Source organism: Peromyscus californicus, unplaced genomic scaffold, assembly GCF_007827085.1.
Source record: "Peromyscus californicus insignis strain IS unplaced genomic scaffold, ASM782708v3 Scaffold_13__1_contigs__length_99412109, whole genome shotgun sequence".
Taxonomy (NCBI): Eukaryota; Metazoa; Chordata; class Mammalia; order Rodentia; family Cricetidae; genus Peromyscus; species Peromyscus californicus.
In genome coordinates this window covers 24,759,132-24,776,763 of record NW_026294424.1, presented here as the reverse complement: position 1 = coordinate 24,776,763, position 17,632 = coordinate 24,759,132, and the positions used below count along the sequence as shown (strand labels likewise).

General features: G+C 40.0%; 1 protein-coding gene across 9 annotated transcripts in view; it reads right to left on the bottom strand.

The window, feature by feature from the left end:
• Ehbp1 (EH domain binding protein 1) overlaps nt 1-17,632 on the bottom strand; it is a 288,954-nt gene that overhangs the window by 242,090 nt on the left and 29,232 nt on the right. For all 9 annotated transcript variants that reach the window (XM_052734711.1, XM_052734717.1, XM_052734718.1 and 6 more), the window contains exons 3-4: nt 14,790-14,847; nt 7,170-7,265 (exon numbers count right to left, since the gene is read on the bottom strand). In XM_052734711.1, the coding sequence (XP_052590671.1) occupies nt 7,170-7,265; nt 14,790-14,847 (154 nt within the window). The remainder of the gene's footprint in view (nt 1-7,169; nt 7,266-14,789; nt 14,848-17,632) is intronic.

Sequence of the window (17,632 nt, the reverse complement as noted above, 5' to 3'; positions counted from 1 at the left end):
ATTAAAATACCAGCCTTAGACAAATTGCAGTTATGGATTCTTATATACTGATACAAATGTAAACTATTTTTATATTCTTATTCAAGATAATTTGTATATTGATAAAAATACAGAACCATATTGTTGTAATGTACATATATTTCTACTCTTATTTGAAATGTTTTGTATATTTATACAAATGTAAAATTATATTTATCATACTGTCTGTATGTTCTACCTCTGTTTAGGCTACTTGGTATATTGATACATATTTAGAATTATTGTCATATTGCATGTTGTACTATACATTCCTACCTCTGCCTTAACTATTTTGTATATTGTCACAATTTTGAGGTCATTGTCCTTTTACTGTACATTAGTTTACAGACTATTTACCCTGTTTATGTGAAGCCTTACCCTTAGGTTATCTAGGTAGATAAGACTTACAGATTTATAGTCACCTATGCTTGTCATCTCTATAGTTATGTTAGTTAGGTTCTCCAGACTTACAGAAACATATGTCAGATGGATAGGTAGTCTTCAAACACTTTATAGACCTAGAGAATATAGCATTTAAATGCTCTGATAACTTGGAATTCTGTTGACATGAGACACAATTGCTCCTGGCAGCACTGATCTGATCCTATGAGAATGTTGGGCTTCTGAGACATTTCCGTTTGGAAGTCTGTCTTCACCTTGGCACAAAACGGCCTACTGGGCAAAGAACTGCCCTTGCCTCGACTGCTGACAGAAAAATGGTCTGACAGATTCTCTAGGCCTGTAGCCAATTTGAATGCACCAACAATGCTGTAGGTGACTGTCCAGGCTGCCAGCTGTCTCTGCATACTCTTGCAAGACTCCCAAAAGTTGCTTGCATCCTTCTCCCATTTCTCAGGTATTATTATATTCCTTCTCAGGTCTTTGATGGGATTGAAGACTAACAGTTATAGTTACAATCTTCTTGTATCTTAGCTAGAACATATTAAGTATTAGATTTGGGTTCTTTAGGAAGGACACCTTTTGGAATGATCTTTGCAACATGCCATTTACCTATGCTCCAGAATTCTCTGGATTTCAGTATGTGTCTCTTGTTTGATATTGTTTGTGTTGGTTGTAGTTTCATCTTGTCTAGGTCATTATCCCTTATTCCTCCTGGACAATATTTGATAATCATTCCTATTGTATATAGTTTTGTATTAGGTTAGAACTTTCTTATTAAGACAAAAGGGGGAGATGTAGTGGGTAGCTGTTCCAGCTTTGACTCGAAAGTAGTACCCCTAGTGAGGCTTCTGGTAACTGCCACGCCTACCTATGACCTGCCCCTGGGGCGGGGCCGAGATGGGAGCCCTTAAGACTCAAGATCCGGATGTGCTGGGTCTTTTGGTCCCTTGTGCTCCTGGATGCTGGATGGTAGACTGAGCAGAGTTCTCCAGAGAACACCACTGGACTGCACCTCACCTCTCCCGGATCCTGTAACCAACCCCTTTACTGGCTGTAAGTTACCCCAAAATAAACCTCCTTTTTAACTACATGGAGTTGCCTTAATAAATCCCCCACAATACTATGGTCACAACTGAGTTTCCGTCCTGGCTATCTCAAGGTAAGAGTGGCTTCAACGGTCTCTCAATTCATTTACCTTTCACTCACAGATTAATTCACAGGCCACACTCCGACCATGTTAGCATGACCTACACTTCCTTTAGTCCCTTACAACACATGCGATAAACCCCAGACTTCAACCAGTCCTAGTGGCACAGGTCTCCTCAGGAGACTGAGGCAGGAGAATCACAATTTCAGACCTGCCTGGGTCACTGAATGAGAGTAACTCTGTGAGACCCTGTCTCAAAATAAAAAATACAAATAAAAAGGGCTAGAGATGCAGCTCAATGATAGAACACTTGCTCAGCATGTACAAGACTCTACTGTCAATCCAGGATACCTTGAAAACAATTCCAAACTTCTTAGTTTGCATGTAATGGCATGGTGGTGTGCTCAGAACACGGTGGTGTGTGGTCAGCACAACTGCTTCCATGAGTAGATTCTTACTGGTAAGATACAACCCCACCACAGAGAGTCCTTGGTGTTGGTGGCAAACGGAGAGAGGACTAGACTGGGTAGAAGGAAAATGAAAATTGAAAATTCTACTTGCTATCTTTTTCCATTTGGGCCTACCCGAGAACTAGGTTATGAAAGAAATGACTGTAAAGACTGGAAGAGCTTTTTATAATTGATTTAGGACACAAACAGTACTACTCAGAGGCTAAGCAATAGCACGACACAACACTGAGGACAGCCATCCTTCCAGCCTCCAGCCTGTTAGTTTTCATCTTTGCTGTTTTTGTTTTCAGAAATGCAGCACAGTTAGTCCCAGCAACACAGAAATAGTTATTGAGCACTCACTGTGTCCCAGTTAATGTGCAACTTCTGAGACAGGTCCTGTTTTTACCACCATTAACTGTGCAGAGGACTGAAGCAGTCCAGATGTTAAAGCTATATTAGAGCTCCAGATCCACGACTTTTATCCACTGCAGATTCAGTTTCATCACTGAGCTGCAGCCTCAAGAACACGGGACAAAGGAATTCAGGAATAAATGCCACATAAATTGACAAATATTTAACAGTGCCTTCACACACTGATATACTTCACTATTTAAAGCAAATAAGACATCTGTAAGACGCAGATGACGTAGTAGATCTAAAACAGTTTTTGAGGAGTAATTTCATTGGGGCAAAGAAATAACCTGATAGGAAATTTCAGCATATGATGTGAAAGCAGCAACAACAACATTCATTTCTCAGGCACTTTAAAATGGATATCTACAGAATTATTTTATTATGGCCCAGACAAAACATTTGTAATTAATTAAGCCTTCTTTAGTTACCTCTAACTGTTGTCAACTTTCTTACTTCTGCACTAATAATATAAAGAGCCATTTCCCTTCTGAAAATCTGAAATGCTTTTAAATTTTTTACTAGCCATATTTATTTTCAATTTAGTTACATTTTCAAAAACAGGCATGTAATCTAAAGAAATCAACTTTTGGTTAAACACAGAGGTGAAACACACTGATAACTTTCTTAAAAAGTATTTCCTAGGGAGATGGCTCAGCAGCTAAGAGTACTGGTTGCTCTTCCAAGGGACCCAGGTTCAAATCCCAGCTGCCAATAAGGTAGCTCAGAACCATCTGTAACTTACTGTCCAGAGGACCCAGCACCCTCCTCTGTCCTTCTTAGCACCAGCCATGCACACAGTGCAGACATACATCATACATTCAGGCAAACACCATAGATAGATAGATAGATAGATAGATAGATAGATAGATAGATAGATAGATAGATAGATAGATAGATAGATAGATTAGATAGATTTTTTTTTTTAATTAGGGGTTCTGGAGTGATTTCCCAACAGTTAAGAGAACTGGTTGCTGCTCTTCCAGAGGACCTCAGCACCCACATGGTACCTCAGACTATCTGGAATGCCAGTGCCAGGAGATTCATGCCATCCACAGGCAGCATACACATGGTACACAAGAGATGTAGACAAAATACTCATACACACAAAAATAAATAAATCTTTACAAAATAAATAACTCAAAAGGCACTTCTCTGTGTGTTTGCTTGTGTGAATGTCATGGAGCCAGAGAAGTCCTTTCCTATTTACAATTTCAAAATTAAATTAACAGTGAAAAAATTTTTTGCTTGAATATTTAAGTGCTGTTCAAAAACAAGATCCAAAATTTACCATGAAAGAATCAAGTTGCTTCATTTTGTTTGTTTTTCTATCTGAATTCTGGGTGATGTGGAAGATAAAGGATCCACTGAAAATACTCATCTAAATATTGGAAAAGGTTACAAGGTTGCCCCAATAATATAATTGAGTAGACATGTTTGATACTGCAGACTAGGAAGGAGGAGGTTAGGGGCATCTTCCCTACATCTTAACGCTGAAAGGCATGAAAGCTGAGTGAGGAGCACATCCCACATTGGAACGACAAGCCACACTTAACTCCTAATCTTGCAAGCAACAAATTTTAACAGCTACTTTCAACTCAGACTCATACTGTCAGTTCCCCAAACAGATGGCTATGAACTGTTCCAACTCCATTCCCTGTTCTCTGCCATTAAAAATAAATACAAAACACTGTATGACTTTGTCTACTCATTTTTTTACCAATATGAGCAGACTAAACCAAGAAATTTATTTGATGAGATTACTTAAAAGTCTTCCTCAAGCATATCAGAGATCTTGCTGTTATAGTAAATATTTATAACCCATTATTGCAGAGGTAGTACAGTATAGACCTGTGGTCCTCAACCTTCCTAATGCTGAGACCCTTTAATACAGTTCTTCATGTTGTGGGAACCCCAACCATAAAATTATTTCGTTGCTACTTCATAACTGTAATTTTGCTACTATTATGAATCATAACATTACTGATGTGCAGGATATCTGATATGCGACTCCAAAGGGGGTCACAACCCACAGTTGAGAACCACTCTGGTCTAGAGGAAAGAATAGGGTCAACTCAAGGTATTTGGAGACATTAGGTTTCCTAGTGGCTGTACCCAACAGAACTGCATAAGAGGTTGATTGGGCCATGAGCCTGGGTACCAGGTGACTGCAACTACCAAGGGAGAGATCTTTTGCTCCGCCCCTTGGCATTGTTATAAACAGACCTTTGGAATAAAGTTCTGGGGCGGTGCATAAGGATCCAGGCCCACCCGAGTCTATCCTGTGTTTTCTCTGTTTCTAACTTAAGTCTCTTATCCCTCACTCCTCATGAGTATCTGGGGTAAATAAGTGTGGGGGCTGGTCCCCCACAATTATGCTCCCCACTGGTCTTAGCTCCCTTATCAGTAAAATGGAAATGTTGATAGAACCTTGGAGCTATGTTGAGAATTAAATGAACTGATGTAGGCAGAGACTCCAGAAGTATCACTCTTAACTACCATGTTTATTTAGGTTATCATTCCAGCAGGAGAATTATGGGAAAGAAGGGCTTCTTAGCAGCCTCTGAGGACAGCCAGCAGAAGGGCAATAGGGCAATTCTGACTCTTCTGGGAGAAAAGATAAACAGAAAAGCTGCTACTGCTTCGTCTCTTATTTTTCCCTAAGCAAATTAAAGAGATGATGGTGTCACCACCAACAATGTATGTGTGTGGGACATATATGACAAGCACCACACACACACACACACACACACACACACACACAGTCTTTCCTCCTTCAAGTTGTTTCTCTCAGATATCTGTCACAGCTACAAGAGCAGTCTGACTAACAAGAGAAGAATCCATATGCTTGGTCACAAAATCAGAAGCAGTTTTACACGGGCTTCACATTCTGAGCTCTACTTTAATTTCACTTCTCTTACTTACTTGTCCTAAGGCATTTAGTGGATACCTCCTCCTTCCAACACTCTGTAAAAACAACTTCAACATGAATCATTCAGAGAAGTAATGGTGTGTGTGTGTATGTGTATTCCTAAATATCGAACCTAGGGAGTCAAGCATCCTACATAAGTACTCTGTCCCTGAGCCGAGTCCCCACATCCTTTTCCTTAGCCAGCCATTCCATCCTCACACACCCCTCTTTTACTATCCCACCTTCCCCATGCCCCCAGCCATTTTTGAGATGGGTCCCACTTAGCTCAAGGCTGGCCTCAACACATAGTAGAAAATGTCTTTGAACTCCTGGAAGCACTGGAATTATAGGCATGCTACACCATGCCAAGCCTCTTTATTCTATTTTGAGACAGGGTCTTAATTTACCCAGGCTGGCCTTGAACTCACTCTGTGGCTTGGGCAGGCCTTGAAATTGTGATCCTTCTCTGTCAAGTCCCTTGGGTACCTAGAACTTAGGCCTGTACTATCAGGTTTGGCAAGCATTTGTTTTCTGATTCCACCACTTTCCAAAAGACTCATAATAGGCCATAATTTGTCCCCATTGTTTCTTGAGAGCAGGAAAATCGGTTAGTAAATTGATGCTTAATTATCGCATGTATTGAATATTTTATGACATTTAAAGAAATAAGACAAATTTTAAGAAAACTCAATGTTAATAAAATACATTAACTAGTGGGCTTGGTGGCACATGACTTTAAGCTCAGCAGCGGCAGAGTTCAGCAGATTTTTGAGGATTTGAGGCCAGCAAAAATAAGTTCCAGTTCAACCAGGGCTACCTAGTGAGACCCTGTCACAGTATATAAATCCATGTATACATACATATATATTTGCAAAATATGTGTGTGTATATGTAGATTTACTAACTATTACACATGATCTTGACCAAAAGGCCAAGAAGCAATTGACCAGCTATTAATTTTAAATATATCATGTTGTGGAATATTATTTTAAGATGTGTTACATTTGTTTATGCCGTGGAACATTTGTTTAATGATGCAAAGATGTCTTACATTCTTTTTATGTTGCATTTGTTTAACTCTGTGAAGCTGTGTTACTGTGCCTGTCTAAAACACCTGATTGGTCTAATAAAGAGCTGAATGACAAATAGCAAGACAGGAGAGGGATAGACCAGGCAGAAAGAATAAACAGGAGAAAAAGAGAGAAGAGGGAAGGGTGAGAAAAGGAGAAGGAGAGGAGGATGCCAGGGGCCTGCCACCCAGCCACCCAGTCAGCCATGGAGTATGAAGGGAAAAAAGGCATAAAGAATATAGAAAGGCTAAAAAGTCCAGAGGCTAAAGTTAGATGGGATAATTTACGTTAAGAAAAGCTGTCTAGAAACAAGCCAAGCTAAGGTTTAGCATTCATAAATAAGAATATGTCTCTGTGTATTTGTCTGGGAACTGGGTAGCAGGCCCCCAAAGAGTAAAAAAAAAAAAACTACAATATCATGTTATATTAACAGCAATATGAGTACTGATTTTAAAGCAAATTGTTACCAAAGAAAGCCAACAAAATGAGGAGCAGAATAAAGCTTTCACAAACCTCAGCTTTGCACAGGAAAGGCATTTTAAAGATTCCTATGAGTAGGATACAGGAAAAAGTGGGCCCATGGGCCTCTATAGATCTTGAAATTCTGGGATGCATTTACCATGTACAAATTTCTTCCTTGGAAATGATGCAATTGGGTAAGCAGATGAAACACAAATGCATACAAGAATAGTGTTGTAATCTGTATACAGAAGCACATACAGATGCAACTTATAAACTTAGATTATACAAGAACTTACCTTAAAAAGTGTCACAGTGATTTCAATGTTCTCAGGAACAGGCCAAACAACAACACCACGGTATGGATTTTTTATTCCAGGTTGCCAGCTGTGAGCCTACCAGAATAAAAATTAAAGCTTCAATTATGAAGTGTGGAAATGCATTGCTAACAACCTACAGAAGTATACTAACTGTATTTAGTTATCCATTAAGATCTATAGTCTCCCTGAGACAAAAATCACTAGTCAAAATAAAAGCAAATATGAAAACAAAACAAAACTTTTCAGGCATTAAGCTTGGGCCAGAACAGCTCAAACAAATGAAAGCTGTAATCTATAAACTCTGATATACCCCACATACACACAAGCAGATGTGCCACAAGCATGACAGAAAAATAAAGTATCTCATATTCTTACGGCTGCTATTTCTGATTATGGAAAACTTGAACAAGGAGCAATATTTAAGATTATTTTTGTGACTGAGAAGTTTAAGGAAAATTTATTCCTTAAAAGGAAAATCTTGAGTCTCGAGAAATGGCTCAGTGGTTAAGAGCACAGGCTGTTTTTCCAGAGGACTGAGGTTCAACTCCCAAAACCCACATGGTGGCTCACAACCATTTGTAACTCGAGCTCCAGGGGACCCAGCATCCTCTTCAACACCCGCTTCTGACCTTCATGGGCATCAGGACTCAAGTGGTACATGACATACATGCAGACAGAACACCCATATGCATAAAATTTGAAAAAAGGGAAATTTAAAGAAAATCTAGCAGGGTACAGCCAAGCATCAGTGGTCTCAGACACTCAGGAGGCCAGGGGCTCCAGAAAAAGGAGAAAGATGGAAGTGGACCAAGAGGAGGAAAGGAGGAAGGGAGGGAGGAGGGAGAAGAGAGGGAGGGAGGGAGAGAGGGAGGGAGGGAAGGAAGGAGGGAAGGAAGGACTAACCATATACTTTGTATTTAAGTTCATTTCCCCTAAATTGCGATGTTTCTTATTTAAGGCAAGTGAAAGAGAACAGTAGCTTTCCCAGACTGTATTTCTGATTTTTCTGATTTGGGAGGTGTGTTATGTATAAACCTTGATTACCAAAATTCCCTTGGAAACTTCATCCCCCAAATTTTAAAGTTCATCACCAGTTTTCCCTTGTGCATTAACCAAAGTCTAGCTAAAGGGAGATGTCATGGCAGGACAGGGCTAGTAAGTTTTCATCTTTACATGTTGCAAACTGTGGATGTGTTTGAAGAAGATAATAAAAGAAGATCTGGTTATGTTAAACTCATTACACATGAATAAGAAACCTTCCTATAGGGTAGAAACTGTTCATCCCACACACTCTCCAGGTCACTGAGCTGATATCATTTGCCATGCACTGCTCTGGGCTACAGAGTTGTGAAAAATTACCTGCCTTAGTGGAGTTTATGGTATACGTAGTAAGAGATGCACCAATTATTCTGATTACCTAAGTAGTATGTTACGTGGAGCATGAATGTCATGGGAAGAAACAAAGCAGAGAATAAGGATTGGGGGTCAGAAGAACATGGTTACTTTTCAGAGCAGTCAGAGGTGGCTTCGTGGAAACAGTGACACTGGAGGGAAGGATGAAGAAATCAACACACCAATACACGAAGGAAGCTTTCTGAGGGCGGGGACAACAGCTGGCACTGAGGCACATCCAGGTTTATAACAAGGGACATGACTGGAGCAGAGGGGCCAAGGAGGAGGAGATGATACCACAGAAAGTGATGGCCCAGCCAGGTAAGGTCCTAGCAGGCCTCTGAAAAGATACTTGGGCTGGAGAGATGGCTCAGAGGTTAACAGCACCGACAGCTCTTCCAGAGGTCCTGAGTTCAATTTCCAGCAACCACATGATGGCTCACAACCATCTGTAATGAGATTTGGCGCCCTCTTCTGTATACATAATAAATAAATAAATCTTTAAAAAAAGAAAAAAGAAAAGATACTCATTGTCATTCTGCATGAGACATGAAGCCACTGGAAGGTTTAAAACAAAGGATGATCTAAGCTGCATTTAAGTCAACCCTTTTAGCCAATGTGTCCACAACAGGCTTCATAGCAGAGGAAGCAACTGAGAACAATTACAGGCCACTGCAATAACAAGGAAAGCTGAGGGCCACTTGACCAGCCACGGTAGGAACGTGGCGCAGAGCAGCCACATTCTGGTACACTGTTTTCTTTCACAGATAGTCAACGAAATCTGATGTTTTGTGTATGAGAGAATGAAAGCAGCTAGAGCTGACATAAAGCTGTTTTGCCCTTGAGGAACTAGAAGGAAAAAACTGCTGTTAATGTATATGAGGCAAGGCCAAGTTCAGGAGCTCAGTTTTATACACACCAAATCTCAGTTGTCTATTAGATACACAAGTACAGGTCTTCAAATAAGAAGCACAATCAAGTATCTGTTATAATTTGGGAATTATTAGCATACAGATGATACTTAAATCTTAAGAATGGATATGATCCTAGGAGAGTCAAAACAGATAAAGAATAAAAAAATAGGGTTGGGATGTATAGTTCAGTGACAGATAACTTTCCTGACATGCACCAGGCCCTAGGGGTTGGGAGAGGGTAGTCTGCACTGAGACCTGGGGTGGAAATGAAACAAAATCAGCAAAGGTGTGTCAGCAGAGTAAAGAAAACCCAGGAGCATGAGTACCCTAGCCATGTAGTAGAGAAAAGGACCCAATGTTGTGATAGGTGGAAACAGTGTAAGGCCTGGAAATGACCACCGGATTCAACAAAGGACAGCCGCTACGTCATAACAAGCAGTTTCAACACAGCAGTTCAGAGGGAGAGCCAGACTGGAATGAGCTCAGAAAGAAAGAGAAGAAACTGAGGATACTTCATATGAGAACACACTCAACTACTTGGAGGGAAAGAAACGAGTCAGCCACAGTTGAGGAAATAACATCTGAAGAGAAGCTGTCAAGACAAAAACACACTTGTGCCAATGGGAAAAGTTAAGAGGGGAATGTGATGATGACAACAGCAAGTGGACTGGCCCACAGCAAGGGGACAGCTGGGCTTTGGGTGCTGTCTGTTCTCCAGAGGCAACGGCTACTTTCCTGCAACAGGGCACGAGTACAGATGCACGTCAGGGAACACACTGGACAGACGAGGAAGAGGGGTGCAAGTCTCACCTCACAGCACAGGACCTGCACTTGCACTCCAGAACCCCTTTAAAAGTGGCAGGGTGCTTGTGCACAGCTGTAACCCCAGGGCTGGGGAGGCAGACGGGTAGGTCCCTGGGACTCACTGGGCAGCCAGTCTAATCTAACTAGTGACCTCCACGCCCTGCTTCCAATATATTCCTAACAATGATGCACAAAGACGTCCTCCGACCTCCTCTGCCTGCCTCTGCCTCCCAAGCGCAGGGATTAAAATCACCAAAGTTATTAGCTACTTGTATTAGGCTTTTCATTCTTTCCCTAGCTTTAGACTCTTGAATTACTACTTTGCGAGTTAATAAATTCCTAGAAAACATAAATACCCTATGTGTGCTAGGGTATAGACACATGTCACTATACCCAAAGTTTCTTTTTATGTTGTTTTTTTGGGGGGGTTCTTGTTTGTTTTGTTTTGTTTTGTTTTGTATGTGCGTGCGTGCGTGCGTGTGTGTGTGTGTGTGTGTGTGTGTGTGTGTGTGTGTGTATGTGTGTGTGTGTGTACATGAAGAGGTCAGAGGTAAAGTGCATATCATACAACGGTGTGGACCTGAGAGTTCAGCAAACCAGGACCTAAGTAAATGCCCAATGGATGTATCCCCTGCCTGGAATCCTAGAACTTGAGAGGAGATCCCTAAAGCAAGCCAGCTAGCTAGACTAGCCCAATCCCCAAGCTCTGGATTCGAGTGAGAGACCTTGCCTCAATATATAAGGCAAAGTACACTCTAGGAACACACCCTGTGTGAACTCTGGCTCCCACATGCATGTGTACACACATCCAACCACACACATACAAACATGCACACACATACACAGCAATAAGTTTCACTAAAATTTCCAATTTTCCACTTCATTAAACTCATATTTTACAAATTTTAAAAGTGCATACATATACCCATGCTGCATATGTCATCTAGTAAGAGTTTTACTGTTGCTAACATGACCTCATTAGGTAAAGCTCCACAGGTAGCCTTCCTCTTGATACACGGAAAGGCTCAATCACAAGCAAGACTTTGGAAGGTGTCAGTGACAGCAAAAATCTGATGAGGGTTTTAAAGCTCTGGCTTCCCTTTGGTATTCTTACACCTCTCTGCTGACTTCCAATTCCAGCCAGAAAACGGAGCTTCGACAACAAACAATAATATGCCATATTCATCCTGTTTATCACAACTGCCTGGCTGCTACTGTCACATGTACTGAAAATTATTTATGTGTACCTTTACAAATCAATTACAGCTTGACAAAGTCTGTTATAAATGCCACGACTTGAGTAAGTATTAAGCTTCCTATTGTGTTAATTGCCCATAATCAATTATTTTAATCAGAATGATTCTGCAATGAGCTCTTTAAATAGTTAGCTATAAAATATACATGGACCAACAGAAAATGAGCAATTAACTAGGAGTTAAACTTTAAATTAAAAAGGCAAATGTGGCTAATTATTTACTGCCTAATTTAACTGTCAGTATAATATCTGAGTGTCAGTTTTAAATTTCCTTATTTAGCTATTATGTGTAATTTGTAAAACATTTCCATAAATGTACATGACATATGTAAATATATATGTTACAAGCTTAGCACTGTCAGTTCTCATAAACTGTTATACACCTCCAATACTCCAAGAAAAAGACAGGAATTCTAAAGGACAGTGACATCTGAGGGACAGGATCCCAGGACTGCCCTTGTCCACAGCTGCTCAAGTCTTTACATAAATGGTGCACTGTTTGTCCGTGACCCGTGCATTCTCCCCCATGTAGACATTTACAGATACCCACTACAATGTGGGGGCAGTGTAACTAACTACTTGTCGTCCCATATTGTTTAGGAAATAATGAGGGGAACTTTTTTTTTCTTTGAGACAGGTTTCACAAAGACCAGATTGGCCTTGAACAGCTGACCCTCCAGTCTCCACCTCCCAAGTACTGAGATTATGGATAGTCCACCACACCTGGCTCACTCACAATTTTCCCAAAATATTTTCAACCCATAGTTGGTTGAATCCACATATATGAAACTCCTAAATACAAAGAGCTGACTGTATAAAGGAGGGTCTTGAAGAACATTAAACTTAAGAAATAAATAGAAGAAAAAGTAATTTCTTCTCGAATATACTGGATTTAATCTGTAGCCTCGTTGTATTTCATTACCTAGGTTCAAACAATATGTTATCATATGAGAAAGAATCTCCCCTTCATAAAAACTACTTCATTTCAAATAAGCCATTAGATAACAAAGTATATTCAATATCAAAAATGAGTATTTTCTGACTGACCTACAACCTAATTTATTATATTTCATAATTCTTTTAGAATATAATTGCTAGCTAATTGTCAAAAAGAAATACATTGCTTTCAGTGTCCACTCTAAAGACTACAGGTATAGTCACAAACCTCTACTACACTTAGGGGACAACTTTATTGTGGTCAACTCCACAAAAGTTGAAGACACAATGAGAAGTACTGTGTCCATTTTTAGAACTCCTTCTCATGTATAAATAGATAATATGCCCTGAAGAAAATGCTGTTCATGGTGTGAATCAGCTTAAATTTCTATGTTGCTGATAGGAGTGTTTGGTAATTTCTGTGCACATGTGTATGCATGTGTATGGATGTGTTGTGCATGCACATGTTCTAGTGTGTATGTGTTGTGAAGCACTGTGCACAGACGTGTGCACACGTGTGCATGGAGACCAGAGCCTGAGGTCAGCTGTCTTCATCTATCACTCTACCTTTTGGCAAGTTCTTAAGTTAAAAGGTACCCATCCTAGCACCCAGAGCTGCATTCCCGTGGCTGAGAGAAATAGAAAATACTTGAACAATAATGATTCTAGCAGTTAACACCAACAAGGGTGAAAAAGTGCATAATCAGGCGCTGAATAATTAATAACTTGTAGTATATTCACAGAATGGAATAATACTATGCGGCAATGAAACTATAAACTACATAAGAAAACAAGAACGGGGCTGGGGAGATGGCTCAATGGTTAAGAGCACTGACTGCTCTTCCAGAGGTCCTGAGTTCAATTCCCAGCAACCACATGGTGGCTCACAGCTTCCTGTAATGAGACCTGGTGCCCTCTTCTGGCCTGCAAGGACACATGCAGGCAGAATACTGTATACATAATAAATAAATAAATATTAAAAAAAAAAAAAGAAAAGAAAACAAGAACATGAACACATCTCAAAAACATGATGCTGAGCAAAGGAAACCACACATAAAACAGTATCATATTATGTAAAAACTATATATAGTACTACTAAAGCTATACAGTGCTACATAAAAATACTATTATAGCATTTTATATGAAATTCAAAAATAGGTCAACTTAGTCTTTTCTGACAGAAAATGAAAAAACACTAGTCTCTGAGGGTTGAGAACTGCCTGGAAAAGAAACAAAAAAATTCATGCTGATAGAAATCTACATTTTGATAGGAGTATTATTTATACCGTATGTATATATAAATCATATTTATAATACATGCATATTATAAATTATAAACATGTTTATAAATTATTATATATATATATATCACTGTAGTGGTTTGAATAAGAATGGCTCATATATTTGATGCTTAATCATCAGAGAACAGCAAAACTTGAAAAGGATTAGGAGGTGTGGAAGAAGTGTGTCACTGGGGGTGGGCTTTGAGGTTTCAAAATCCCAAAGTCTGGCCCAGTGTTTCTCTTCCTGCTGCCTGTGGATCATTTGTAGAACTCTTAGCTACTTCTCCAGTATTATGTCTGCCAATATGGCACCCTGCTCCCCACCGTGATGATAATGGACTAAACCTCTGAAACTGTAAGCAAGCTCCAATTAAATGCTTTCTTTTATAAGAGTTGCCATGGTCGTGGTGTCTCTTCAAGCAATAGAACAGTGACTAATACACTTACTGAATTGAATAACTAAGGTTTGGTTAATTATGGATGTGTAAGTTTTAGCTTAATAAAATTAAAACCGCAGGCCAGATGTGGTGGCACACCCTTATAATCCCAGCATTAAGGAGGCACAAAAGGGAAGATCACAGAATCTAAGCCAGCCTAAGACACAAAGTGAGACACTGTATCAAAAACAAAATCACCTTGGAAAGCGCCTTTAATAATTTTTAAAATTTCAATTACCATCTAACAAATGTTTCTTAATAGAGGTCTATCTATATGGAAAAACTAACATCCAATAAATATGCTTACAGTTGTATGCTCATAAAAATGTATTTATCTACAGAACAGAAAGTTTAAAACAGTTATAGAACTGCTGCTGGACATTTTAAAATTCTGTTCTAGTCTCTACACACAAGACTATCAGTACAAAGAGAAAAAGTCCACTCCTCCTCTCCTGCAATGGACCCAGCAATGGACTCTGGCAACTCTCCACTTCTTACTGCTGCGTCCCTCCTCGGCATCTGAACAAACTAACCCTCGGCACAAGTCTGTAAGTGGTAACTGTTCAGCGTGGACTCACCTTGGAAGATTTCCTTCGGCTTCTTCTTGTCCAGACTACCACCAGTTTATCTGGTTGCCTGTTAAATTTTAAAAAAAGTTAAAGTTTAGTTTTAGTACCTTCAAAGGGACAAAAGTGGGCAGGGGTGGCTCCACAGGTGACATGCTTTCTACGAGCCCTAGCATCCAGATAAAAGCTGGATGTGGTACTGTGTCCTGTAACCCAGTGCTCAGGGCACAGGGACAGAAGGATCCCAGGAGCCCGTCAGCCTGTCAGCCAGGTCAAAACGATGGCTGCAGCTTCAGTGAGAACCCTGTCTAAGAAACTAAGATGAGGAGTGATAAAGATATCAGAAACTGACCTCTGGCTTCTACACACGAACACACAGGTGAGTGAGTGCATGTACACAAAGATGCACACACCCAACACACATACACGCAAAAGGACAAAAGTGTCTTCTACTTAGATTACACAAAGTAGTCATGCTTCAAACAGAGGTCTATATCCAAACACAGTAGATGCTAAATTCAGATATCAGCTAGTTGAAATAACTAATATTTCCTATAGACTTTTCTTAAAAAGTATACCAAGTTAATTCACTGCAACAAACCAAGGAGAATACAAAAGTCAGAATTGACTATAACTTTAAAAAGAAAAGCATACATCTATCTCCTCCAAAAATGCTGTACTTTTCCCACATTAACCCTTTTAATTTAGAGAAAACAAGCATTAAAAGGGCACTTCCATAATTTGTCTGTGGGCTACACTACCCTGTATCTTACACACAATGCTTAACAACTTTCAGACATTTTTACTATCCTCAAATTACCCTCACAAAAACAATGCTGTGCTGAAAGATACACACAGCACCAACTATAACCTGTACAGGTTGTAAGCAACCTTACAAACTGACAGAGCCCAGACTGTGACTGAGACCTCCCAAGCTCACAGGCCTCTCTTCTTTATCTTCTGCCAATGGAAATGCGTCTTTAGCTAACACAACTAAGCTCTCCTTCATGCTTCTGGAAAATAGTAAGACTATTATTATCCCTTAGTTTACTTACATTTTTATTTTCAAAAAGACTTAATTAAAACGTTTCCCACACCAGACTTGGTGACAAGCCCACAATCCCAGGTGCTCCCCGGAGACTGCGACAGGAGGATTGGAAGCTGAAGCCCAGCCCTGACCAGAGACGCTCCAGCTCCAAAGAAACAGTGAAAAGAGCCCAGAGCATCTGCCTAGCATGTGTTAAGACTGGGTTTAATCCTCAGTACAGAAAAGGAAAGTTATATACTGTATGCATCAATAATACACAGGATAAGTCTACATACATTACAACTACCCTGCAAAGAGGCAGGAACCCAGAAAAACCATAAAGATAAAGAGAGGAAACAAGGAAGTCACAGACAAATGAGTAATAAATAATTCAATTTCTCATCAGTAACAACAGTCCCAGAGACAGTGAAGTCAACTCTTCAAGTGCAAGAGGGGAACAGCTGCTACCCTCGAGTTTACATCCAGCTACACCATCACTCAAGCACCATTTAGGACCAGCAAGATGGCACAGCAGGAAAGGGCAACTGCTGCCAGGCCTGACCACCTGAGTTCACTATCCCAAATCCACACGGTAGAAGCAGAGAACTGACTCCCACAAATTATCCTGACTTCCACATATGATACAAGTGCACACATACACAATACACCATACATACATACGTGTAATAAAAATGATTACACACATACAAAGATGAAGCATTCACAGTGTAAAGGAGATGTATAGAAGCAAAAGAAATAAAGTAAATGCTAATGGGTGTTCTTTCTATGGGGCAGAACCTGAACATAATACACACACCAAAAAAACAAAACAAAACAAAAAAAACTTGAAAGTGCCAATAATGAAAACTGTTTGAATAAGGACTTATCCAAACAAATATACAATGTTTCTGGTGGCAATAATAAGCAAAATGATGTAATTCAATTGCGGTGAGTCTTCCCGAGTGAGATGTTGGGAGCAGTGACCAGGTGATAGGGATGACAATTTCTATAAAACAGCCTTCATCTGAGGCCCTGTGCCAACCGAGAACAATAACCTCAACTTAAAAACAAAACCCAAACTCTCCTCTGTCCTCTCTCCATCCCCTCTCTCCCCAGCACCCCTCTAGCAGCTGCAGTCTTGATGACCTAGTGAGACCCTCCATACATCTATCTGACCGTGTGGCCTCTAGTCAGGCAAGGCAACAGTCTCCAATATGGGTGAAAGAGCAGCCTGCCATCAAACTGACTTACCTTCTGGTGTAACTAAGTCTTAGTACCTCATGAACAGCTTCTCTCCAACCAGGCCCTGAATGCACATTCCTTAGTTCTGAACATCTTCAGGTGTTACAGGGGAGCCCTGCCTCTACCTCCCCCTTTCCTACCTGATAAACTCTTATCTTTTAGCCTCCTTTGTGAAATTTTGACTATTTTTTATTTCATCTTTTTCACACACACAATGTCAACACACACACACACACACACACACACACACACACACACACACACACACCCCAAAGCTCAGGCAGAGTTAAAGCCCCTACTAAGTTCTCAATAAATACCCAAGCCATGTCTCTATTTACATACTTTTTATGTAACATAGTATAATTACATCTATCTCCCCTGCTAGACCACACTAACTGAACTTTATCTCTGCATTACTAGCAACTAATAAAAATCTAGTACAAGGTTACAAGGCCCAATGAATGTCCATTACTGAAAAGAATGAACCTAAGTTGCATCCAAGAATATCCAATTGATTAATTATAATTGAAGAGATCTAACGAAAGCCAGTAGCAGTATAAAGCACTTTCTCTGCAGCAGATAGGAA